The 26723-nt window shown below is 41.8% G+C and overlaps 1 protein-coding gene across 3 annotated transcripts in view; it reads right to left on the reverse strand.

The window, feature by feature from the left end:
- Window positions 1-26723, reverse strand: part of RRAS2 (RAS related 2) — a 36283-nt gene continuing 9560 nt past the window's right edge. For all 3 annotated transcript variants that reach the window (XM_031614091.2, XM_031614089.2, XM_031614090.2), the window contains exons 2-6: window positions 11825-11912; window positions 11300-11402; window positions 8986-9094; window positions 1891-2009; window positions 1-1469 (exon numbers count right to left, since the gene is read on the reverse strand). In XM_031614091.2, the coding sequence (XP_031469951.1) occupies window positions 1382-1469; window positions 1891-2009; window positions 8986-9094; window positions 11300-11367 (384 nt within the window). In that variant the 5' untranslated portion in view covers window positions 11368-11402; window positions 11825-11912 and the 3' untranslated portion in view covers window positions 1-1381. The remainder of the gene's footprint in view (window positions 1470-1890; window positions 2010-8985; window positions 9095-11299; window positions 11403-11824; window positions 11913-26723) is intronic.

A 26723-nucleotide genomic window follows, 5' to 3' on the forward strand; every position in this document is an offset into this window, starting at 1 on the left:
TAATGGTTAGATCATCTTTAATTCTAGCACCTGAAGTTATACAAGGGTTTGCTTAATAATCAAGTTTCAAAGAACTGTTGGACACATTCAGTAAGGTGACAACTGTGCAATACCACTCAGTATTTCAATATCAGGGAACATACTCTTGAATTGTTTAAACACAATCCACAGAACTGAAAATTAAAACAACCATCCACGGTTTAACTAAACAATCAGTTAAAAGTCTTACAGTTTAATAGTTCACATAATGGTCAGTCTTTAGTAAAGGGTACTGAAATTGATTAAAACAACACTAGATTTTACTCTATGGGTGCGTTGGGCAGGCACATAATTGGCCGTTCATGGGTATAACCAGGAGAGTAAGGAGAAGTTTACCACAGTTTGGCAAATCCCACATTTTGTCAGTTAAAAGTGAACTGTGAGAATTAAATACTCATCTTTACATATACACAAGTTATGCTGTGAAAGCATATTTGCTTACAAACATATAAAAATACTTGTTAACTAGTTTGATAAGAAAATAATGTATAAAAGTATATAGCAAAAACATTTAATCATCTCTGACAATGGAAAGATCAAATTCATTTTTATATCACATGAAAAAAAAAAACAGCTACAATTTTAGTTTTCCTTAATCCCTTACCCAGAAATACAAAGGAAGACAATTTTCTTTTTATCCCCCCGCCCCCCAAACAATGATGTGAAATTTCATAAGAAGCTGAAATGCCTCAATCCAGAATGAGCTCAGGTATTTGGCCATATTCTAATAGTAGCAGTAATCCTCCCGTAGCTGTTCTGGATTCAGAAAATAAATACAGTAGACTGTTTTGGCCACTGAAATAAAACTGCAGCATAAATAAGAGATGAAAAATTTTGCTGACAATGAAATTCAGTGTAGGTTTCTTAAGGCTAGCTGAATACTCAAGTCTAATTTAACTGAGGGCAAAAAAGCCAATCCACCCACATTTTTTAAAAGTATTCTCTGTAATTCAATATAGGTCTTTGTAATAGCTAACGAAACATCAGAAGTAAAAATAAATTAATTCACAAGAGACAACTTATGCGTGACTTCAACACCTTGTCCTACACGGTTTTGTTTCATCTCCTTTGCGAATAAAACTCCACAAGGTGCAAGCTCTTAAAGGGAGAGAAGGAAGGAACTGTGGTATTAAAGAAGCAGCCTTAGTGTTTTGTTGTGAAGTCTGCCCCAAGATGACCGAGTCTTCAAGAACTATTCTGCCAGCTTCTTGGACTAAGGCTATTCTGGTGACCACTTTTAGGACATGCACATATAAGGCTAGACCAATACCAGAAGTGATGTAAAATGATGGAAAGAAAAAAAATAATAAACTGGCAGTTGATAGCTTGGCTCTTGGGATTCTCAGAAAATTACACAATGGCAGCCTTTTTTGTCTTTCTCTTTCCGTGTTGGCTCTGGTGAAGGAGGGCACTCTTGTTCTTGAAATTTCCTAGAAACAGATATTTCAAAGTTAAACTCACAGAACCATTTTCAGTTAAATAAACATAGAAACTGTATTTAAATTTTACGCTTTTACATTTGCATAGGGGATGAACTTAAATAATTTTGAGCACCAGGAGTGAGTGATAGTACTTTGGTTTTGTTCTTTACAGAAGGCCAATATTCACATTTATGTTACAGCTTGGCTTCCTGGGTGAATTGATTATGGTGATAAAGTTCTCTTTCAAATACACATAATACTCACGTAGATATTTCTACCATTACACAGGAAAATTTTAGAACACAGAATACTGGCTGAAGTTCACAGCAGGCAGAATTTTTTTCAGCCATCTCCCTCTGCATTTCAGTGTGTTTGCTCAAGCTATCCATTAATGAAGGGACACTAATTATTTGGACTTAGGTTATCATACCTTATAACTCTGACAAGTTCATGAAAAGCTTGGTCTACATTCAATCTGATCTTTGCTGAGGCTTCCATGTAGGTTACTTTAAGTTGTCGCGCTAGCTGCTGACCTTCCTCTTGTGTCACCTGTATGAGAAATCAACCATTAAGTTAAACCTTGTGCTGGCACGACTGTGTCATTAGGCACTGCAAATACAGCTTAAGGGTCTACTTCCCTCAAACAATAATGCTTATCTGGCCACAGAGCAGTTTCTACATTGTCCATGTAATACAAATGGAAAACAAATTCTTGTAATACATCTTTTCACATTCAAGTGAAGTCTTTTTATAAACAAAGACCAAACCTACAAGGAATTTCCTCCACTGCAGCTGCGTCCCATTCACTTCATTTCTGCATAACAAGACCAAGTTTCCCTTCCTAACCACACAAGAACCCCTCAAAGCAACTGCCTGAGTCAAGATTTCTGGGGTTACTACAAGAGCTTGGAATGCTGAACTCAACTCTCCCTGGCCCACACAAATCTAGAGAAAAAATAAGATTACAACTTTAAAAAAAAAAAAGACGTGGGTTAGCTTCTGAATCATTATAGATCTATTTATGACTCATCAAAATATTAAGACAACCAGTTATAAGTGGCTTAAATCACAGGAGGTCTAGATATACATATGTCTCCCCACTTAAGAGATATTAATGAAACTGTCTCTTGTCTTCTTGGGAGGAGAAAGGGGAGATCAAGAGGAAATGGTGAGCGTCATAAAGAGCTGGAATAACACTTGAAATGGTGAAGCAGAAGGCAGTAAGCAAGGAGACTTCCGATACAGAAAGGAATAAGTTGGTCACAGTGCAAAACCAAAGGAGATGGCTACATGTTTTTGGATGAAGTTGAAAACAGAGAGGATAGATGACAGGTCATCTCGAGCAGTGAGAGGCACTGAAAAAACCTTCAACAGGAAGTTGCCCCCAGAACAGGGAGGAAAGGGCAGCTTTCAGTGATAAAAGGAAGCGCAACAGATCTCGCCAAGGCGGCAGCTAGTGGTAGAAGTGTCAAAGATTATACACTGCTTTCACAGAAATATGTCAAACCAGCATGCACAGGGCTGATATAATGAGAACAAAGACCCTGAGGGTTTATTTTTAGTTTGTTTCTGAAAAGGCAGTCAGATGCACGCTGAGATCAAGAAACTATACAGAAGCAGAAGAATACAGAAGCAGAAAGAATTAGAAGAACATCATTGTGAGCACCCAGCACAGTGCAAGATGCAGAAGTGCCTTGCAACATGCAGAATACTTTCCTACAGCTGCATACGAGGCCTGAGAGCCCTCTCTCACAGCATCTCAGCACATCTGACTCCTCTGTCTCTGGCACCCCACTTGCACTGCAACACAACCCCACTACCATCTATTGTACCTGCCCTTTTAACAGCAGGGCACAAAGAGCAAATGACTGGGATCCTTCCATTTTCCATCACTACCTGAAAACCAAATGATACTCGAGATTTTTGCTCCATTTTCATCTCCTCCCCCAGCCCCAAATTGTTGAAACGTCCTCATTCCAGAGCTGCATTTTGAGAAACACTCTCAGCTGTTTTCTGGCATGTCAATGACATTGCAGAATCCCTCAAGGTTTGCATGGAGACTTTTAGGAACTTTGATGCTTCTTTATCGCACTCATCAGACAAAAATAACTCAGGTACCAACACAACAGTTGCAAAACCTGTTCACTTTTCTTCATTCCTGCACAGCCTACTGTAGCCCCAGGAAGATTAAAGTAAAATAAAACTCAATAGCTATGAAAGAAAGCATGGAGCAATTGAACCTGGTCTTTAAACCAATGTCATCACTATTTTCTTCGTTATTGTATCAAAAGCACATCAGAGATACTGAACAAATGTAGCTGTAAGAAACTAATGTAATAAAGTGAAACTACACTTTCCCAAAAGTTTGCATACACAACATTATGGATGCAACATTAGAGCCCTTGTTGTTTTTGCTAGAACATCTGTAACTGCTTAATTTCAAAGTAATCTTATTGTCATTTTATCTAATTTTACCAGAATGCTGTGAAGCAGCTTGCAGTCAATGTGAACGACCTCAACAAAATCAATTTAGATTTGTGTTTGTTTGTTTTGGGCACGCTATGGAAGCATTTGCAGTGCTCATGCAGTAAATTAGAGGCCAGAGCATACAGGATCTGCTTTCAAAGCTGAGGAAGTTGCTGGAAAAGCAAACATAGAAATGGTAGAAATCAAAAATATGAGTTTACACTCTCACGTTCTCCATACTCCCTGCTTAGACATAACAACCGTGATAGACTTTTCAGTAAGGAAGATAAGAGAGATTAAAGGACGCTAGTAAAATCAAAATAACATTTTTTTTCTTCAAGGAATACTCAAATTTATGTTTCCAGAAAGAATTTCTGATAGACTGGGTGTGTTGGTTCTGCATTGACAATCTTTGTGTCAATAATCTTAATTGTGAATATGAAGGGGCATCCCCTGCAATGCTTAGCCTTTGTTTTAGGTATTTTACTATTTGCTTTCAGATACTGTTGGTAGAAGTTACTCAAATTAAATACTATAATGGATGTAAACAAGCAAGTCAAACATGGAAAAGCTTATCCCCCAACTCCCTACGTAACAGCATTCTTACTGAATCAGTTTCCATTTCAACACGTGCAAGAACCCTGTGAACGGATCTCAGACTGCTCTCCCTCTACATTATTGTATCTGAGAATTGTTAGACATAGACTCCTTTCTGACATTTCCACTCTTTCCTCCACCTAAAGAACTTCTACAATGCTTCCTGACTTAACACTGCCTGCATACCTTCTCCCTGTACTTGCAAAGACAAAGGGCTACGTTGGATTGGTGCCAGAAGGTGACAGTGATTCCTCTCCCAAGAGAGACCCCAAGAAACCCTTTGGCACACACAGTCTGGTTATAAAGCAATGACACCTAATCAAAGACCAGCTCGCTGTATTCAACTACTGCATCAGATGGCTGATTGCTTGGTATTTATAGAGGTCAGAAAGCAAGCAAGCTGTGGCAAAACCTGAAGGTATGATCCTTCTGTGAGATCAAAGACATCACTACACCTGGCCACTGATAGACATCTCAGGTCAAGCCACTCTTGCAACAGCAAAAGCAAGCTATGAACTACTTGTTTGCTAGTATCCAAGCTCATGCAGAGAAAGGTCCAACCACAGGACTACCTGCCAGGCATCACTGGCTTTGCTGATCATCTGTCTAGGCATAGAATAAAGACAAGACAACCTCTCCTTAAAGTCTTGTTTTAAATGCATTCAGCAACACAGGTAAGTTAACACCAGCTCATTGTATTAGATCAGTAACGGCGTAAAATCTGAAACAAGTGTTGAATGAAACTCAAGCATTTTCCTGTTGCAACTTGGATTTTCCTTGAAACCCTGCCATCTGGGGAATGAGCAGACTTGACCCAATTTAAGCCAGCAGTTATCTTCAAAAAGTCACACACATTGCACTGACAAGCCTGCTCCCCTGTTGGCAGCACTTATTGTTATACAGCTCTGCTGAACTGCCTTACTGCAGGAGCATCCAATGCTATCTGTGGTGTGCAGAATTAACCCATTTAAGATAGTGTTACATGGCACTGACTTCAAGGGAAGAGCAGAGATGTGTCTCTAACCCATGACTGATGAGGGAATCTGGAAATATCAGTGATTCTATTCTTATTGTACAAAAAAACTGTAAAGATTAATGCTTGCTCTTCCTCTAATAAATCAGCTTTCTTTGTCAGCCAAATGGGTGGATATCCAGGATTTCACCTCCTGTGCTACGCAAACAACAAGTCTTCTTAATTCCATTTAGTTACAGCTATTACTGCAGTAAACTATTGTTTCAAACTTCCTATTTCATTTATTTTCTTACAAGAACATTTGAGTCAACCTACTTCTATTACAGCTGCTATCTTAAGCTATACCTTCAGCATGCCATTGAGGTTTCATCAAGATCATACTAGAGCCTGGGCACTTCTGCAGTACCGTGCAGTTCACGTATTTCCTGAGCAGCAGTCAGCACTGCATTAGGATTGTCAGTTATTTGCTCCCAAATTTATGGTATCATAATGATAGCACTCTGTCTGAACTACACAATTCACCTCCTTGCATGGAGGTGTGGTCAGACCCTTGAGACATCCTAAACATTTTCATACACATTTAACTCTCTCCAGATGCAGAAAAATCTGTGTTAATTGCAATAAGCATCACGAGTTGACCAAAACACAAGCTAAATAACTTCCTTTAACTTAGTTTTACATTCTCAGAGCACACTTTCTGTTAGCTCACCACCTTGCCTTCTGTCTTCAAGAAAAAGGTAGATGGTGATCACAAGCAGTCTGGTTCTAAAAATTCATCTTTCTGAATCTCTGAAAGCACTACTGGCAGAGGGCCAGCACTTTTCTGCATGCCCACAAGCTACAGCCCAGAGCAACATCCCACACCACAGGGCTCAGGAGGTGGGGGAGAGAGCTTTGCCTTGGCTCCTGCCCCTCCCTCATGCTGCCTGTGTAGCCAGCCTGCAGCAGGCTGGAGTTCTCCATACTTGGGAAGATGCAGTGGCAGGACTTGCTTTCAGCCAGGTCAGCAAGCTGAGCCAGTGCACTGAATGGATGCCGGCAGCCTGAGCTCACGTGATGGAGCAGAGGATCTGGCTGCTGTTTAACATCCAGCTGATAACATCTCACTGCTAACTGCTGCCAAAAGGCGAGGTCTCACTTTCTTTCCCCCCACCCCAACTCCTCCCTGCTCTGCTCAGAGCCACAGTCCCACCCCTTCCCATGCTTCAAGCTCTGGCACTCGCTCCATCTCTCCATGAGCTGATTTCACTTGCACACGTATCAGAGCCCTTCCAGCTTGTCTGTTTTTCTCCCTGTCTAAAGAGATGATTCAGCTTGCAGAGTGCCTCGGGTGAGTGCTAACACCAACACAGGAAAGAGCACAAATGTCAAGTCAAGAAGGAGGGAAGCCCCTCCCTTCTGAGGAACTATTATGTCACCTCAGCATCCTCAAATCATTCCTATGGGCTGACCTAAGGCCAGAGCCCCATCGCATGACAGAGAAAGGGGCACAGAAGAGTTAAAAACACACAGCTAGCTGTTTCAGCAAACCTGCAAGTGCTACAGATTAATGAAGATTAAGTCCTGACCCAGGACAAAAGTGACAAACCTACCAATTTGCACATAAATGATGTGCGTGGCAGTACCAGGACTTATGCTTCCCAGCATCTAAGACCAATTAATGAAGCCACGAAAACAACAATAAAAATGCTTCTGGTGATGCATGCTTTTGTGTTCAGATGTAGGAAGAGAACTGCAAAGTTGGGCACTGTGGAAGCAGCTGCTTTGAACTGCTTTCTGTAAAAGAAACTAGTCATCGAGTATGGAGGGACTAGCAGGGGAAAAGGGAGGGCACCTCTTTTAAAGGAGAAGCTGATAAGTTACAGGCTGTGTTGTAACATTAGGAGGATAGAGGAGATCAAAGTATTTCTAGGAATGATCTCCAGGATTACTATTTACATTTGCAGGTATCCTCTGAAAATGTGGGTTGACAGATGATGTTATTTCCCTCCCACAGTATTTAGAAGTTTGTCATTCAGCTGTTATAGTTTTCAAAAGAGCTCAGTTGTATCTACACAGTTTAATGCACAGCTGTTGTCGTGTGAAGTGCCTCATGTTCCAGGACATGCAAGGTTAAATCCAGTAATTCTGATGGGGGTACGATGGTAAGTGAAGCAGGAATACATTCCACTTCTGTCTCAGGGACAGGAGCTACATAGCTCTGTGCATGTGTGAACGTGTGAAGTTACTTCTGATGAGTCTGCACAGAGCTTCTGTTAAAACTTCTCTCATGACAGAACATCCCATTTTGGAAGGGATACACAAGGATCAGAGTCCAACTCCAACTTTTGAGACAGCATCTTTCAGCATCAGTCTTAAGTTTTGTAATGACCTTCCTATACTCAGGTCCTGGATAGAGAGGGTGTGACAATCAAGGGAAAGTATTTAACAGAATCTTCTTTTTGAACTCCATGGCTTCAAGTGCTCTTCAAGAAAAATCTTTCAACAATTGTGTATTAAACCACTAAAATACTAATGTGTTTCAAGTCAAATGTTTCCATGCTCAAGCCACTGGTTCTTAACACAGGCAATATGTTATTTAGCAAAGAGTAATATTTATGTAAACACTCACAGACAGACTAAAGACAGGTAAACAAATCTGAAGATCTTAGCACTTAAGTTGTTCTCTCCTTGTTAATCTTTTAAAATAGGGCAATCTCAGTAGCTTTTAGCTTACTTTCAGGTAAAAATCGATCATGTTTGCTACCAAAGCTTTAAGAGTTATCTCACTGTCTCAGGAGAAAATACAACTTCTGAAATAAGTTGAATGACAGAAGTTTGACACCTGCTCCTTTCCTGCTGGTTTAGTACAATTATTTCCATTTCAGTTCAAACCAATTTGATTTATGAAAACCAAGAGTAAATAAAGAAAATCCATCTAATCCATTTAATCAAATCTTTTAAGCTCTCTTACAACTAGAAGTGAGGTTGAAATCTACTGATTCCAAAATTTTAAGGTACTCAAATATGGGAAGACGCTGTATTACTATAGTTTCAGCTTCCAAAGCTTTGAGTCAGTTATGCAGAAGACAAGTGGTCAAATGGAAAGAGACGAATGGCTCCTCATTCATACGAAACACAGCAGCCAGCAGTAACAGCACGGCAGTGCTGGAATGTGCTCTGCTTGGCACAGTGCACGGTGGTGAGTAACAGATAGGAAGAATGACATACATTCATGCCTGAGCCATGACAAAGCTCTCAACCTCTGTATGTGAATAGATTTGGTCTAACATCACCCATGAGTCAGACAGATCTGCTGCATGTGGAACGCCATCCTACTTCAAAGATCCAAGTACAGTCCCTGAGTACAGTTGTTTCTTGCATTACAGTTAGCTAATATGGTATCTTTTCTTTTTTTCCCATTTGTTTCTTGCTCCCACTCTATTATCATGAGAAAAATAGTGAAGTTTCCCTAAGAGAGCTAGCAGTAACTAGAAAGAAATTAATTACCTGTCTTTGGTGGTCCAGATCTGCTTTATTACCAACTAGAATCATAGGAAACTCATCACGATCTTTCACTCTAAGAATCTGTCGTTGAAACTTATAGATTTCTTCAAAACTGTAAAAGAAAAACAGAGCATCAGTGCACTAATTCATAGATTCTCAGGCTCTGCGCAAGTTCAGGAAAGGTGAATCACCTCCTGGGACTTGCCCTGCCATGCCACACGAGCACAGACAGCTGCAGGCGCTCCATCAAAGAGCCCAGCGTCACAGCATGACGGGTCAGAGAATCGTGCAGTACTCAAACTAAAAAAATCCTGACTAAATCTGGCAGCAGAGAGGAATGGACTTCATTTGGACCACAGGTTAAGCAAAACACTCTCCCACTTTAGAGGGGCCAGGATGCCAACCAGTTGAAGAGAATCAGGCAACCATAGCTCAATCTATAAACGCGGATTTTGGGTTCAACTCTACCTAGAATATTCAAAAGGCAGCCTGGAAACATCTGTGATCAGTATTTCAGCTAGCAACCTCCACAGCTACATCCAGGAATTTGGTAGGGAGATTGGGAGGGAAGGAAAAAATTATATCTTGAAGAAAAAAACAGGAAGGGTACATGAGCAGAAAGCTTCTAAAGTCACCAAGTGTATCTTATTTGGTAGTAATGCTTTTTAGACAGAAGTATTCCAGCAATGCAGTATATTAATGCAGCTAATTCTGGCCTAAACATTGATTTTTTGAGAGAAAAAAATCCATCATTTTCAGTAAAATCAGTTAAAGCTTCATCATTTGCACATAGAGCTTCAGTACTGATGCTGGTAAACAGTCAAGTTTTCTTTAGCTCAGAGACATCCCAATCACTATAATTAATTCCAGGTATACAGCCTGAAGCCATTTACAATTATATTTTGGTAGAAAATTTACACAGGCAGATATGACAGTACAGTACACCTCAGCCTTTTAAAGCAATTACGAGAGGAAAGGTGAAGTAGAAAGAAGGAATGCCACTAGGCATACCTGGACCTCCAGTGTTAGTATTCCACTTAGTCTGTAGCAACTGGAGGAAACTGGTGAAAGTTACCAACTAATTCAAACAGACCTCGTGGTTCAGAACGTCACATCCACACTAGACAGACACCTCTAGCAGATGCTTCACAGACAGGCAAGGCAAGTCTTGAATGAAATGGATATCAGAACAAAAACAACTCTGCTCCTCATCAGTCTCATAAGGATTTTAGAAGGGAAAGTAATATGCAGGTTTAACATGACAAGATCTGCTTAAGATCAAGGCACATCCTTAGCCAAAAGAGCAAACAAGAACTTAAGATTTCCAGACAAGCCAAGGAGTTCACATGGTGATTTTAGAACAGCCCCCTGCTACAAAAATATTTATGTTAAGACAAGTGTTCAGTATGTCTTAAAACCAGACAAGTATCTCTGATAGGAGAGTAAAGTCTCTGCTGACAGTACATTAAGATGAATCTGTACTTCTGCAGCATTCATAAGGGAAGTGTGTACATTCCATAGAATACTTATTTTAATTCTCATTATAGAGAGATTTTTTCTAGCATAATCAGAAGTTATTAGGGTCCATACTGAATCTGTAAGGAAAATAATATTGCAAAGAATTTTTCCCCCTCATTTTATTCCTCTTCGATTACAACTCAAAGCAAATATGATAGCTCCCTGCCCACTTCTCCTTCACCTCTACATATCTAGCTAGCTCCATGAAAGATTATTATAGTGAAAACAGTGACTGCTTATACACAGCAGTTTCCTATTCTTACAATGATGGGAAGCTATCTGAGCAAGTTCTCAGCTGCCAAAAAACTTGTATTTCATCTCAGCTCTACAGGTATACAGATTCCAGTCAATTCATGGAAGTAGGCAGCAAGCACCTTCCTGCAGAAGCACAGAGACACAGCCTGAGTTGGACATCTCTGCCCAGAAACCCACAGCCACTGGATGTCAACAAGCACATAGCAAGGAGATATTTCCTAGGAACTGGGACATAACAGCACGCTGCCCTTACTGTAAGTCTGTCACCTGTAAGAAACTAGTACACTGGGCTATAATGGAACATTTGAACAGAGTTGGCTGTGCTTCCTTATGCTCAAGTCACCTACTCTAAGGGACAGACCCTTTCAGTTCATCAATTTGCTTCAAAGGGTTTTCTGCGCAGAAAGCATTTTACACTGCAGAACATTACAGGTTTGTTTGTTTGTTTTCCCAGTGAAGGATGAGAAGCAGCAATTTAGGACTAGTCGCAGATATAAAGATGGAATATTTTTTGTTGATTTAATTTGATTGACATCAGGCTTACCTTCCTCTATCAGTGACTGAGAAAACCAGGAGAAAACCCTCTCCTGTCCTCATGTACTGTTCACGCATGGCTCCAAATTCTTCTTGGCCAGCTGTATCCAGAACTGAACATAACAAAACATTAATTACTACAGTTCAAGTTTTAAGAACATAAACCAAAAGTAAAAATCCTCCTTGACAGGATACTACAAGAGCCTCTCACAAATAGCAGAGCAGAAATTACTTCTGCACAGATCCTACTGGATTTTTACTAAGGTTCACAACACATCCTGGGACCGATTGAACAATTCAAGACCAACCAAACTAGAAGACAGAGTCCAATGAAACTTCACTAATTTGGATCCCGCTGATGCAGCTGTAAAACATACAGAGAGGCAGGAGGGTGGTGTTGGGAGGGGTGCTGTTTTGTCCTTGAAGAAATCACTGATAAGGGGGAACTGAAACTTTTGAAACAAAGTAAATAGATGGCATGTGGAAGAGATAACACGTGACAGCCAAGCGATGCAGTTTGTATTCTACTACTTACTGTCCAAGCGTGCAGCTCTTTCATCTATCACACATTGTTTGGTGTAGGAGTCTTCGATTGTAGGGTCATAATCCGTAACAAAATAGGACTGTGAGGGGAAAAAAAAAATAAAGAAGTGTAAGAAATATATGCAGGACACTGAGATTTTGAAACCACGTGGTTTAGTGAAGGAGAACAGATTAATATCCACATGCAATAGTTTGTACTCAAAAACATAGCTTTCCTATTCCTCATGAATTATAGAAATTACTAGCAGAGTGATCAAATTTGATGGATTACTACAGGAATTCTGGCTTCTGGTAATAGTGCCTCGTATTTCCCAGCAGGAATTCCTAGAAGTCAGAAGTCTCTTGGGACTTTTTGAGCCTCCAGGAACTGCTGTGTCTCTCTGAACGTGTGACAGGGTTCAGATATTTCTGGCACCTCCTGTACATTTCCAGGATTATGCCACTCTACTCCTTAAGTAATTTCTAGGAAGCACTAGGATTTTCCCAGTAATTTCTAGAATCCTTTACCAGTTTTGTAACTATTTCTAGCAATGACTCCATGCAGAACAAGTGGCTAAACACCATCAGATTCCTCCCCCTTGATACCACCACTGGTGATGCACACTGCCCAACTGCTCAGACACCTGGATAAGCATCACAGCAACTGGAGAAGCACTGTTTACGTATGTTACTCATTTCTGTAAGCCAGGAAGGAAATAGGAATGCTTTAAAGCTACACATTGGCTGTCATGAGGAAGGGAAAAAAAAGTGGGGGGCTGCCCTTGCATTAATAGGGTATCACAAAAAATAAGGTATACGCCTTGTTTATTTCAACATCAGAATTTCACAGAAGCATCTTCCCCATCACATAAATTCAAGGATACCAACAAGAAACTATTACACTCAGCATCCGTGCCCTAAACTTAATGAAGTTTGCAGATGGCACAGTCAGAAAATAGGAAAAACAACAACTAAAATAACTGAACTTACAGCACCAGCCCACCAACCTTCTTCAGACACATCTCCATCAGCACAGAATATGGTTAAAACTCTCCTGTGACACTGAGCTGCTGCTGCTGCCCCACACAGGAGGGACACATTTCTTGTGATGCACTTTCCCAGCTGTGTATACTCCATGCACTGCAGCCTGGCCATCGTACACTTGGCTACAGGAAAAGTGCATACAGGTTGCTGTAGAGCTATTCATTTAGCTCTAGCATCACACTGAAAGCTGCTGACCCCCAGACCAGAGATGTTAAACAACTCCACATATCTCCTTTGCATTTGATAAGGCATCAGTAACCTGTCCTCCACTTCTGCACCTTTCCCATTCCCTTCCTCCTTTCCAGCTTCTCTTTTTTAAATAAGAAAACCACAAAGTGCAAGTGTCAGACTAACCACACATAAATGGAACGCTGTTCCACCCTCAGATGGGGAATAAATTGTCCCAGTCCAACATCAGCCTCATCTCAAATTCAGAAAGAGCTCTGGCATGTGCTCACCCATTTAGCAAGCCTCATATGGGCAATTTCTTTCCACACTGGGAGATACACTGCTAAGTCTGCTGTCACAGCCATTCTAGGAGAGGCTTGCAAAGCAGTTAGTGCTGTGGTTTACCTGCAGGCAGTGGACAAAGCAAATATGCCTGAAATAGCTCCTGATTTTGAAGGAGTCTTCCTAAATTGCACTGGGACTAGTTGCCTCAGGGAGCATTAACCACAGCTCACAGCCTTGTTCAGTCAGGATTGATTTAAGAACGTTAGACATAGCAGATACAGCATGCATCAACCTGAGCAGAAATGGACCTTACTGCTGCCACTCAGCCAGCATTTAAAGAACTAAGAGATGACACAGCACAGCCTGAAGCACTCCAAGAGGTGGCACCCTTACCTCTGAAGGCTGTTTTGTGCTAGCACATCCGAAGAGCCCAAGACTTGAGTGTTTTTGTAGAGGCAGTCATAGAGTTTGCTACAGAAGTGCTTAAAGGACTGACAGCAGCAGCAACAGATGCAAACCACCACCAGCCTATGGGTTTTGTGCTAATCTGAGTCCAGGCAGATTTGCCCAGCAATGCTGTGCCATGCCAGGCTTACCTACTGCATGAAAGCTGTACAAATAAGCCCTCATGCTCCACAACAGTTTATCTGCTAAACTATAAGACAGCAGAGCTAGAGTGTCCTGGATGCTGGCTGGTACAAACCATGCAGGATTACTCTCTTGTGGTACTGGAATTGGTCACCCTACAGGGACACGTTTGCTGTATCTCCCCTCCCAAAAGTAATAGTTTTTCCATGATGAACTTGAGGAGCTGAGCCTCGTTCAATCAGTTTTTGCTGTAGTAAAGGTTTTGCTGTAGTAACAGAAAACCAAGTTTCCTGGCATTAAATAATTAGAAGAAACTTTGTGAAGATAGTAAGCAAACATGGTCTTCTGTTACACAGCTCCTTTCATCACTAATGAAATCAAGGCTTCTTCCATCCGCTTCCTAGAAGGGAAATGAGAAGCCAGGCCCAGCTGTTTCATCAACCATACAGTTTACCCAAAATATTATGCAAGAAATTTTCTAGATTTCCTCTTTCTAAGACTGCTGAGGCAATCCTGCTCCAAGATGAGAAAACCTACTGAGGATGCAAGCATTTTTGCAAAGAGAAAAAAAAAGTAGAACAGCTACAGATTGGATATTAGGAAATACATCTCCCAGAGCTGTCAGGAGCTGGAACAGGCAGCCCAGGGAGATGTCCCTGGAGGCGTTCAAGAAACATTTAGATATTGTACTGAGGGACATGATTTAATTGGAAATATTGGTGGTAGGTGGACGATTGGACTGGATGATTTTAGAGGTCTTTTCCAACCGTAGTGATTCTACGATCCCTTGCAATGGGGCAACTCACCCCCACACCTATACACACACTCACCATCACCATCCTAAAACGTGTTTCAAACACACAGAAATGTAGGGTTTGGAAGGGACCTCTGGAGATCATTGAGTCCAACCCCCCGCTACAGCAGGTTCCATAGGAAAGCATCCTTCTCTGCAGAGCTCCTCTCCAGCAGCTCAGCCCCCAACCTGTACTGATACATGCAGTTATTTCTCCCTGGGTGTGGGACTTGCTCTTGTTGAACCTCACCACATCACTCTCTGCTCAGCTCTCCAGTCTGTCCAGATCTTGCTGAATGGCAGCACAGCCTTCTGGTGTGTCAGCCACTCCTTCCAGCTTTGTATCACCAGCAAACTTGATGAGGGTAAACTTTATCCTTTCCATCCATTGCTGAAGATGTCAAACAAGACCAGACCCAGTACAAACACTTGGGGAACACGGCTAGTTACAGGCCTCCAACTGGACTCTGTGCTGCTGGTTACAACCCTGTGATTTCCTGACCTTCCTAGGAGTTTCTGCTTGTAGCACTTTGGCACGATGATATTACCAAGCTGACTGTAGCTGTTCATTCCAATAGTTGTTCTCCTTTTAAAGATAAGAGTAACTCCTAACACATTGTCTCAGTCACCCAAGTTTTCTGGCAAGGAAGATGTGTGAAAATCTGCTTTCAGTTGATCTCCTCCTCCCAAGCTCATTATGCTGCCTTTAGTATACAAAGGGGAATTCCTCCATTAGCTGGACTCACTCATTCCCAAGACTCCCTCCCTATAAATTAATAATAACAATTAGCAAAAAAAAAAAAAATCATTTTTACATGTAAAGATGCAGACCCATTGTCAAGTTGCTTTTTTTTTTGGTGGGGTTTTTTAATTAGTCCTCATTGGGCCATCAACAGCCTGCAAGCTGAAAAGCCACTGGATTCCATCCCTTGGCACCACGAGGTAAATTGCAAAACATAGAAAGGGCAAAGCACACTGCTGTGACTAAGCTGAAGGAGCAGTACATGCCAAAATACATATTCATCCTCTCTGTGTCTATAATCTCCATTGTATTTACTAAATATATGCTTAATGTTTCTAAAGAGCCACTAGTTGCTTATTTAAATTTTTTCCACATGTTTAAATGTTTAGTTTCAATCCAGCGAAAGCAAGGAAATAGAAGGGTTTCCACCCTCCAGCTGAAGTTACAGACCATCTCTGGATTTAAATAACATCCACAATTTCAGTATTGCAAATAGCCCCCAAATCCTTCCCAGCTGTAATTGCTAAGTCAGGACTGAAAACAAACATGCTGGTGAATGCAATGCACTGAGCACCCGGCCTAAGTTTGGAGCACGTCCCAGCAACCTGAAGCACAGCACTACTTAGGCTCCCCAGCATCTGTCCTTCTTCTGCACTTCACCTGAAGCATCACCAACAGGTGAAGCGAGACCTGAGTTTAAGACCAGAACTACAGCACGCTCCTATGGCCAGTCCATAGGAAAACATTTTGAGGCCCTTGGCTATGCCACAGCAGCTTTTTCAAGCTCTGCATAACCAAAGAAGCATTCTGCTCCTGCAGACTGGAGAGAGCAAGTGACAAAAGATCTAGAATGATGCTGATGAAAACTAAGCTGCACAGACTGCTATCAAAACACTGGATTATGCTACAGAAGGGCAGGTGTGTCCTTCTAACTATCCCATACTCATACACTGCAAGTTATTTTCTTTTACTTCTAGAAACAGTAAGAGCACCTGTTCCTTTCTTCAGGAAAAAAACGTCAACTGACATACAGCCAGTGCTTCAAAGCCATCAGGGATGCTTTCCTCCATCTATAGCACTTCCTGCTGTCGTAATGCATCCTGCCAGCACTGTTATGACTATCCAGGGAAACAGAGGCAATTTGTAACTGCAATTACCACAATTATCAAGTGATGCAAAACACCTGATAATTTCAGCAATGAAAACTGAGAGGCAACAGCAGAAGAAGGTTAAACTGAAGTGATAGTGAGAGGGCACAAGCCACACACAAAGCAACCCCTTTGCAGGGGGACTACTGCAACCCAAGCACAGCTTTGCTTCTTCTTGCCCCCCACCTCAGTATTTGGCAAAAAAACAAGGCTGCTTTTATCAAATAGAGAAGTTTTTATCTGTTCCTGAAGAACAAGCATTGCGTGTACATAAAATAATGATATATATGATTAAGGTCACGCCTGCTCAAATCTCAGAGAATGCAAAGTTCTCACATCACCCATAAAGGTCTAAGAGCAGTCCCACCACACTACTCCCATCATATACATTTGTAGTCTGTGAAGCACAAGTCTTAAATCCTGAACAAGATTTTGTGGGATACAAAATAAACACCTGGCTTAGTTAAGTATATATTAGGGAGAGGAGCATGAGTTGTATGTATGGATCTCTAATACATTGTCACAAAACTGTGCTTTGCTTGGAAGTACCGAAGAATCAATCCCATTGCCCAATCATACATTCTTGTACCTCTCTCTTCTCCTCTCCATGTACAGGGAACAAATACATCAGAAAAAAATATTAAATAATTATGATTGGTACACAGACATTTATTGTACATAGCCATGTGATACAGCTCTCCCCCATGGGCTTTGCAGCAGTCCCTACCCAAAGTATCTAAAAGCAAAGCCAACTTAGCTTCTCCCACAGGTGCTGGGAAGCAGAGTTTGGGGAGGAAACAAGGGGATACAGGAGGAAGCATCTCCATTTTGAAGACCAATGCATACATCTGAATCTTGTCTAAGCACTTTTCATTTCTGCATTGAAATGATTTGAACTTCCCCATTCACAAACATTCACTTCTGCTCCTGTTTTCGCCCTGCAGCAACTTTACAGAATGGCTTGGGCTCAGCAGGAGCTGGAGATCTTCTAACTTCTGAGCAGATAAATACAGGATTCCAGGAAGAAAAAAAAAAAAAACGTGAGGATCCGTGAAGAAGTGGCATATTGTCTCAGAGAAAAGGCATCTGACACATAACCCAGGCAGCCTGACAAATTGTGAGTGTGCGCTCCTATCACACAGGCTCAGGGAATAAATATGGCAAATGCTTTATTGAAAAAGAAGGCGTGCCATCTCGCTAGCTTCCTGCCAGGCTTAAATAAACTGTCAGAAGAAGTCTCAAAGTGTTAACACAGCCTCAGCACTCGAGTTATGGACAGAGTGGATTGTGGTTACATGCACGTAACATCAACACCAGTGAAAGGGTTTTTAACTCACGCATTTTGTCGCAGAAAGGAGCAGCCTTTGGCTCAGTTAAGAACTGTATGTGAACACCTTTAAAAAAAAAAAACTTAAAATATTTTTGAAACAGCCTTCAGATTTAAACTCAATCCAAATCTGTGCTGTGCTTACATTTCTCCCATTGCTAGCTGACAGCTCCCCACGTTGCACATAGCTCAGCAGTGGGAGCTATGCAGCCTGCAAATGCTTGCTTCTGGTTTACAGCTCTCCTACCGAGCGCCAAGTGCCCTCCCAGACATGCTGGAAAATACACGGACCTTAAACTCTGGACTCTGGCTGCTTATGGCAATACAGCCCTCAGCTCTCAGGCTCAGAGAAAAGTTCACGTTCCCTGTCTTTTAAGACTTCTCTGTACAGCCTTGAATTAATGCCCTTTAATGGCAGTAAGCGCCAGCAATGTTCTTTGAAGGAGGCAATGCAATTTCTCAAGTTTAAACATGTCTGATTAGTAAACGTGCTCTATCCTGCAAGCACAGATGAATCTTGATTTCATTTTTGCTTCACAAGATATATATGCAAGAGCCATTTGCAACTTGAGAAACACTTAAGTATTCCGTGCATCCTATCCTCTCATCTCTAAGACTTTATTAGGCTCAGACATATGCATACAAACTCCTTAGGATCATCTGAGTTTCCACTTCAGGAAGCCCACATCTTTTTACACTTATAATCTGACTTTAGGAAAAGTGTATAACAGGACTGCAGCTGTAGGTGGAAAAAAGTTTCTCAGTAGAGTCCCCCTGAGGGTAGGGGGCTGGAACTTACTTGTTCTAATGATGTTATATATATGATCCAGCTGTGTAACAAGAGGTTTTGATTCATAAATTTAAGTACCATAATGAGGTAAGGTTTGCAATCAATTAATAGCTCATCAGTTCAGTAACTGAGACCTATTTAAAACGGTCAGCAAAAGACCTCAGGTTAGAGGCTACAAAGCCATGTTTAGGGCATTCACAATCTTATGAAGCCAGTTTACAGTCCCTTGAAGGATGCACAGAAAGTGCTCAAGTACAGATTGAAAACTTTGACTCCGTGGCAAAGATAAACCCTGGCGGAGAGTCTGAGTGTTTACCTCAAGTCAGAACCATTACAATCTATTCAAGCAGCAAGCAAATTGCTTGTTAAGTAGACTTCTTGGATTGCCTGGACTCAGCTATGGACATCTGGACACACAGTATTACTTTAATGCATGCCTTCTAGCCCAAATAAGTGAGTAAAACCTGCCAAACAGGCCGAACCAAAAGAGTGAAGTTTTCACTACACGCCATTTGATCCATTAATAAAAGAAAAATGGCAAAGAATCATTAGCATGTATGTAATTAAAAGTGAAGATGATTTTCCAAGCCCATACCACACCTCACTTACTCTATGAGGTCACTGCAGTCAGAGATAGCAATACTAGGTTCCATCCCTTTTTTTTCCTCCCCTATTACCACAGTAAGCCCCACGGAATTCTTGAACACCAGCTTGGACAACATCCAACATGAAAACATTCCACTTCATTAGCGAGGCACAGAGTACTTTATTTTCCAAAATTTATTAGCTGATCATTAGAAGCTAATTATTTAGGAAGAGCTATAAAATAGTACTTAAATCTACTACTGTGGCAGACAAGCATGATTCCGATGGCTTTATTTGTCCAAATCGTGTATTTATTTAACTCCAACCTTTTGGCCTTAGACAAGACTGTCTAGACTCATTTCATAGACTACAGACAATTACTGTAATCTTTAAGTTTTGAAAGTGTCATAACCAGAAGTGCTAAGAATGCTGAAGTGGCAGCTGCGTTATTTAGTCATCCATTTTCATTAGCAAGGCCAATAATTATCAGCTCTCCTCCCAAATCCTCGTCCAGCTAAAACCCACAGAGCAGTTAACTTCAAGTCCTGAAAAATCTTCAATGCCAATGACGGAAGTGGTTGTCTACCTATGAAGTCATGAAGTCATCAACTTCTTGGAAGTGTGTTAATCCTTCAGGTGTGCCAATATCCAAAGCTGAATAACGTATGTTACCACTGTAGTGCATGTAGCAAAATCATTTCAGATGAGAACATCTGAGACAGCTTTCCCTTATGAAAAGGGTATCTGAATAGCTGGCAGGTGGCAAGCTGGTAGACAAAAAGTTCATATTGAAAAGCTACTATAGTGATAACGTATTAAATGCACGCTTTTAATGAGGCACTTTAAGTTTCCTTCACACCACAGCAGACACAGCTTGAAAGCAGCACCAGATGAGATCCAATGCCTCAACACATACGAACCCCACGCTACAGCACTGCCAACATCCCCAGAACTGCTGCTCTGGCACATCCCTATCAGTTGTCGTTCTGCAGTCCTAGATGAAAATGTGCTTGCTTTTTTTTTTTTTTTTTTTGCCTCCTGAAACAGATTCTCTGAAGTTCACAGCTAAGTAAAACCTCTGATAGAAAGAAGATTTATCCTGGTCAACAAATATTATCTGGCAGGCTCCTAAAGCAAGGAGGAATGAGAAAAAAAGCACAGCATCTACATGCCAATCACTCCCAAGTCCAGCACTAAGCTCCATAACCTTAACGTCCTCTCCACAAGATGTTGTTTCAAGGGACTGACGCTACAGTGCTGTTTTCTTAACCCAGATAGGAAAACAAGAAATATTTATACCCTTAGCTTGGGATTCAGAGCCAAACAAGACTTAAGAGCATTTTCTACCTCATCCCTAAGGCAAGGTGTCAAGTTAACCTATCAACTGTGAAAAAGAGAGGACTTGGCCAGGTAGAAGAGGAGCAGAAAGCCTTTTAGCAGCAGCAACAGCACAGTTCTGGCTCCCAACACACAAGTGTCCCTTTGTTTGGTCTGTCAACCTGAACATAGCACTTGAGCAATCGGGCTCTGACAGGGGGAAAAAAAGACTGAACCTGACCATTGTCAGCCAGACAGAGCAGAGCAATGTGATAGCCACAGCACCGCTGAACATGCAACTCTGTACGAAGGAGAAATTCTACCCCTGCTCAGTTGAGAGATCTGGCACGGATTTCAGAGAGATTAACCTGAAATCACAATGAGGCACAATGCCTGTGGAAAAGCACAGGTCCATTAAACAGAGGCAGTTCCCACAGATGTCGACACTACTGCTTCATAAGCAGCAGCTCCAGCTAACAACACTATTTTTGGAAGCACTAAGTTTCCATAAAACAAATGATTGTAAATCTAATATAAGATGTTAAAGGAACCCTCAGCTTGGACTTCTGCAACTGAAAGAAAGCTTCAGCTGGATAAATGGCTTTGAAAAATAGCAAGCACTTTCCAGACACCAGCGCAGTACAGTGCTTTTCTTTCCAGCTTAACCAGTGCTTGCACTGAAGTTAAATCTCTTTATGCCCCTGGAAAAAGTCTCATTATGACTGTGAAGACTTATTCCACTTACTACCATCAGTAGCAGACTTCCAGATCAAAGGCAACTTCTTTACATCTGACAGTGCCATTCAGACTGCTTTTCTCATCAGTGCTAGGCTGCAGGACAGAGGGAAGGAACACAAGAAGTAATGTGGGAAATTTTATCCTCAGTGCTCAGAAGGAAAAAGTAAAAATAAAAAAAAAAACAGACTGATACTTGTGAAATATGGGAAGTTGCTGTTCCATGTCTGGTGTCATTCCCACAAGTCCAGCTGAGCACAGGCTCCTGCAATAGCTCCAGCCCGCATTTATCTTCCATACCACAGTGACACAAGCTTGCTCAGAATCAGTAAATTCACTTTCAAGCAGCAAATGTGCAGAGTGACATTTACAGTTTACATACAAGCATTTTCTGTGCTTTCCCAGGGACGGCACTCACTGCCCACTCACCATAGGCCCCACCAAACAGCACCGCTCACACAGGGAAAGTACAATGTGAACAACAAGGCTTACTTATGGGTAAGTGTGAACAGACACCAATTCCAGGAACCAGAGCTATCAAGCAATTTTACACTCGTTATTCCTGATGCGTGAGCAAGTTTTGGTGCTGCAGAACTGGTCACAGGTGCTGCCTTGTTCAGTGCAGCTTGGTAGCTGGGTCTGGAGGGAAAAGGAAGAGATGCTGGAGCTCCAGTTGAGCACCAGAGTTTTTGACCACAGAAACTTTAGATTTTAAAGTTAAAGAGTATTGAAGGGAAACACACTCATGTCCTCAAATTGTACGTTCAAAAAGCTTTTGTCTCCTGCATTCAGTCTATGCATTTAAGCAGGCATTATTTCCATCTAAAAACAAGCCTATTTACGAGCAAAACATTTGCTTATACTAAAACCAACTACAGTGTCTCTTCCCCTTGGTCTCTGCACCTGCAGAGTAGTGCCATTCTCAGTGCCACCCAAACCACAATGCAGGCTCAGGGGGAGCTCGCTTCTTGCTTGGTGTTAACACAGACACTGTGTGGAATAGGAACACATTAAGTGACTCTTGAGCTGTAGGGCCTATGCAGGCGTGTGTTAATACCATCTTCACTGCTTTTGGAGAGCTCGTGATCTCAACAGCAAGAGCTGCTTTGTCCAACTGCCTCCCATCCAGCTGGTGTCATAACTGAGGCAGAGAAATAACCACCTCCTGCAACACACCATGAGCTGAGCATTAGCAGGCTCATTCTCATGTTCACGTCTGCTTCGCACCACGCAATGCCACAAAGTACAGCCTCATGTGCAAATATCTATTTTCGCATTACAGAAAGCCACATCTATTATGAACCACATCAAGAAGCTGCAAGTAAACATCCAGCTGCAGTGCTGCATGCTCCGCCACCACAAGCAGTCAACAAGAGTTTTTTTTTTTTTTTTTTTTTTTTTTTTTACAGTATGGCCATGTATGGTAGCAGCAAAGAAAGCAAATGCATGGTGACAGCAGCCCCACACTGAGCAGCATCACCTCTGTGATGGAGCCAGCTGTAGCAAGCCAACACATGCACTGAGCACCGCATCCACAGGTTGCCCCTCACTGCTCAGGGACTTGCTTCTCTTGGAGCTAGGAGCATGTGCTGGAGCTATGCAGACTTTAGATCACTGGGAAACAAGGCACTGTGTTTTTTCCCCCAGCATTCAGATACACAGGATGTTAAAGCAGGTCCCAAGATAGTTCTTCACACACCACTACAGCAGCAAACACCACTAAAAGGAAACAGCGCTTTGTTCAGCCATTATTTCTGTGAAGGGCTGGATGCTGGGGCAAAGCCCATTCTCCCCACTGAAGAGCCTTTCTCAGGAAACTACAGGTGCAGAATTTCATCTTTTAAAGCACAGCACTTCAAATACCAGCCTATCAAGAAATGCTGTGCTAGTGCAGACCAAGACAGCTGTCCCCCTCTAGTTCTACTATCGAAAGCTCATGGATGCAGTTCTGCTTCAGCAGTTAGCAAATTAATAATGCAAACAAGGCTTAACATAAAAATGCATCCAGTATACTGGTGGACTCCCTGTAAACCAGAAGAACTTAAGACCACCATGAGAACTCCAAATCCTACCACCCTCCTTTTTACATCCTTCCCCAGTGCACTGCTTAACCCTCACTAGGATGAGAGGAAACAGCCTCAAGTTGTGCCAGGGAGGTTCAGTTGGATATCAGAATCATTGAATGGCTTGGGTTGGAAGAAACCTCAAAGATCAGCAAGTTCCAACTCCTTGCCTCAGGTAGGGCCACCAACCTCCAGATCTCATACTAGACCAGGTTGCCCAAGGCCCCATCCAACCTGGCCCTGAACACCTCCAGGGATGGGGCATCCACAACCTCTCTGGCCAGCCTGTTCCAGCACCTCACCACTCTCTCTGTAAAGAGCATCTCCCTGACATCCAATCAGGAATAATCTCATCTTAGAGAGAGTGGGGTAGTATTGGAGCAGGCTGCCCAGGAAAGTGGGAGTCATCATCCCTGCATGTGTTTGATAAAAGGACTGATGTGGTACTTAGGGACACAGGTTTGTGGGCATGAGGAGGATGGGTTGGCAGTTGGACTAGATGATCTTAGTGGTCTCTTCTAACCTTGACAATTCTGTGAACCTCAGGGGAAATATCAGCATGGCAGAGATGTGAAAATCTTCCAGGGAGGGCACTTCTAGTATTGCTTTCATAGAGGCTCTAAAGCTCACCCCTACATAAAGGCCTTTCCTTTCTGCTGACTGCAAATTACTCTTCTGCATACTTCATTTTAGTAACTGCCTCAGCCCAGACAGAACATGGAAAGGCACCACTAGTTTAGCTAGGACAGACCTCAGATGAATTCAGGCATCATTAAGTGTTTTTCCTATTCATCCCTCCGCAACATCAAAGCTCTGTGTACTGACTTAGACACTCCTGAATCCTTTTTCCTCATGGCTTTCCTCATTAAGAGGCAGGCAACAAATACTGCAGAGTCACCACACACATTTGCACCAAACTGCAAGGACAACTCTTTACCAAATATCCCTTGAATAGATTCAATTATTTTTCCCAGCACAACTCTGTATATAAGCAGGCTAACTAGATTTCAAGTTCTACAGGACAATAAGATATGCACATCACCAAAAAAAAAAAAAAAGCATTTAGCTTTCTCACACACTGTATTCATGTTGATGAGTGCATTATCCCACACATAAGATTGGTGGGTTTCTGGATTTAGGCTCATAAAAAGCAGAGAAGTTTAAAAATGAAGGATTCAAATACATATTCAGATACTTTAGTTTTACAACACTGCATGGTTAGTCAAAATTTGTTCTGGGGGGTTTCCAGCACGGTGGTTTCCCTTCTGTCCCCTCACACTCTCATTCTGACAAAAATTTACATAAGTTCTCAAATAAACTTGTTTTCTAAACTTACGAACTGCCTTTGGTCTGAACAGAGCAGGCAGGGCACATGATTCATTCATTTGCATCAGAGGATACACGCCGAGTTCTCTGTATCACATTCCTTTAGAGGCAGCAGTGAAGGAGAAAAGCATCACTAAGTGGAAAACACAGGTGTGAGCCACATGGACACAGGTCACGAAAAGTTTTGGTAAACATATTAGCTAAGCCATGAAGACAACTCTTTACGACAAGAAAAGTGTTTGTTAAAGATAAACTTGATCACGCTATTCATATTTCTTTGCTTAAGACAAATTGATTCCGCTACCTGCTGTTCTGAATCTCTGATTTTGTCTACTAACTCATAATCAAAGCTGAATGTAATAAAGTACCTTCTTCAGGATAGATTCTGTGAGCAGACACTGCCAAAAGGAAAATGCAGTGATTTGTTCGTAACTGAGATATTTTTTCTTTAAGAACAAGTCACTTAAACCTATATATCGTAACTCAGTATCGGAGCAGATAGCAAGCTTGGGAAAGAAGATACTGGTATGAATCCAGCACAGAAAGGTTTCTATAGAGGCTAGTAATGACTTACAAAGAAGATCCTTTTTGCTCATTATCCTGAGATGACAATTTAAACTTACTCTGTCACGTGCTGTAGTCAGCGCCATTACACTGGTTCATCCTCCCAGCTTGGCAGGTCCCACCAGGTTTTCCAGGAGGGAAGTTCCTGCTTTTAAAGCATCAACCCTTTCCAGTTGCTTTTCAGCCCAGTTCAAAGCAATTCACACACTCCCTACTCCATATCTGCATGCCACAGTCCAAGCACCACTTGGTGTTGCAGCGCAGAAAGCGCAGCAAGAGAATTTGCCACCCTAAGGTGTAAGACCACAATCCAGGACATTCTTTGGTAAAACCATTTGAAACAAAGCAAGTTCAGGTACTCCATCTGGAGCAGGTTCATATTTACAGAAACTGAGCTAAATTACTCCAGCTCCACTCCTACCACGTGCAGAAGGGAAGCACTCGTACCACACTGCTCACATTTGCAGCCTGCTGCAGTCCCCCAGTACTGTACCAGTTCAGCAGTGCTTGGAGAAGTACCTTTACTATGCACCTTCTCAGAAAGAGCTCAGAACACCTCACTCTGAAGAAAAAGTTAGCCATCAAAAAAAAAGGACTTCTCATTACAAAAATCACCTGTACAGAAAACTCCAAACTCAAATAACACCACGCAATCCTCCTCCTGATCACATACTGCATGCACAAACAAACATAGCCTTAAATAAGTCAAAAGTGCCACTATTTCATCATCTTCTCAAGCAAGCAAGAACTCATGCAAATGCTCTGATTAAATGCATAGAGGCAGGAACACAGCAAAGGCCATCTTAAATGTGTGAGCAGTGTGCAGAGACCTTTAATTTCTTTGCTTGGAGAGGGTTTTAGAATGCAGGGGGGTTGATCAGTTGTTTTTGTTGGTTCTCTTTGGTTTTTAGAAAAAAGAAAAACCATACCCTACTGCTATTTCCGCTCCCATATTCTACCAAGTAGTGATCTTGTGGTAAAGGCATTCAGTGAAGAGAAAACAGCGTGGAATGCACAAGCAGCCAGCCCTCTGCACCCAAACCACAGGAAAGCACATTAGTTTCTCTCGTTTTTATAGATTAAAAACAGGTTCTTCAACTTCATCATACTCAGAATAATGGACTATTCAGTGCTATTCAGACTTTTAGTAACTGATGAAGTTTCAGGACAGCCAGTCCATCAGTATGACAAGAAAGGCTTCAGGTCACCTTATCTTCTTGTTGCTTAACTCTTCCTTAGCCAATTTGGATAGAACCTTGTCTCTCAGCAAAACATTACTGCACAGAGCTCTGCAGCCATCAGCTAATGGCAAAACCAACATTAAGTTACTCACACAGACAGAACACATGCCATCAACTAAAGGCCTTCTTCCAGCATTAAAAAACTTTTTGATCTGAACCCTAAGTTTTCTACGCTCCACTTCTGTGCACATATAAA

The sequence above is a fragment of the Phasianus colchicus genome, chromosome 5, assembly GCF_987193195.1.
Source record: "Phasianus colchicus chromosome 5, bPhaCol1.hap1.1, whole genome shotgun sequence".
Lineage (NCBI taxonomy): Eukaryota > Metazoa > Chordata > Aves > Galliformes > Phasianidae > Phasianus > Phasianus colchicus.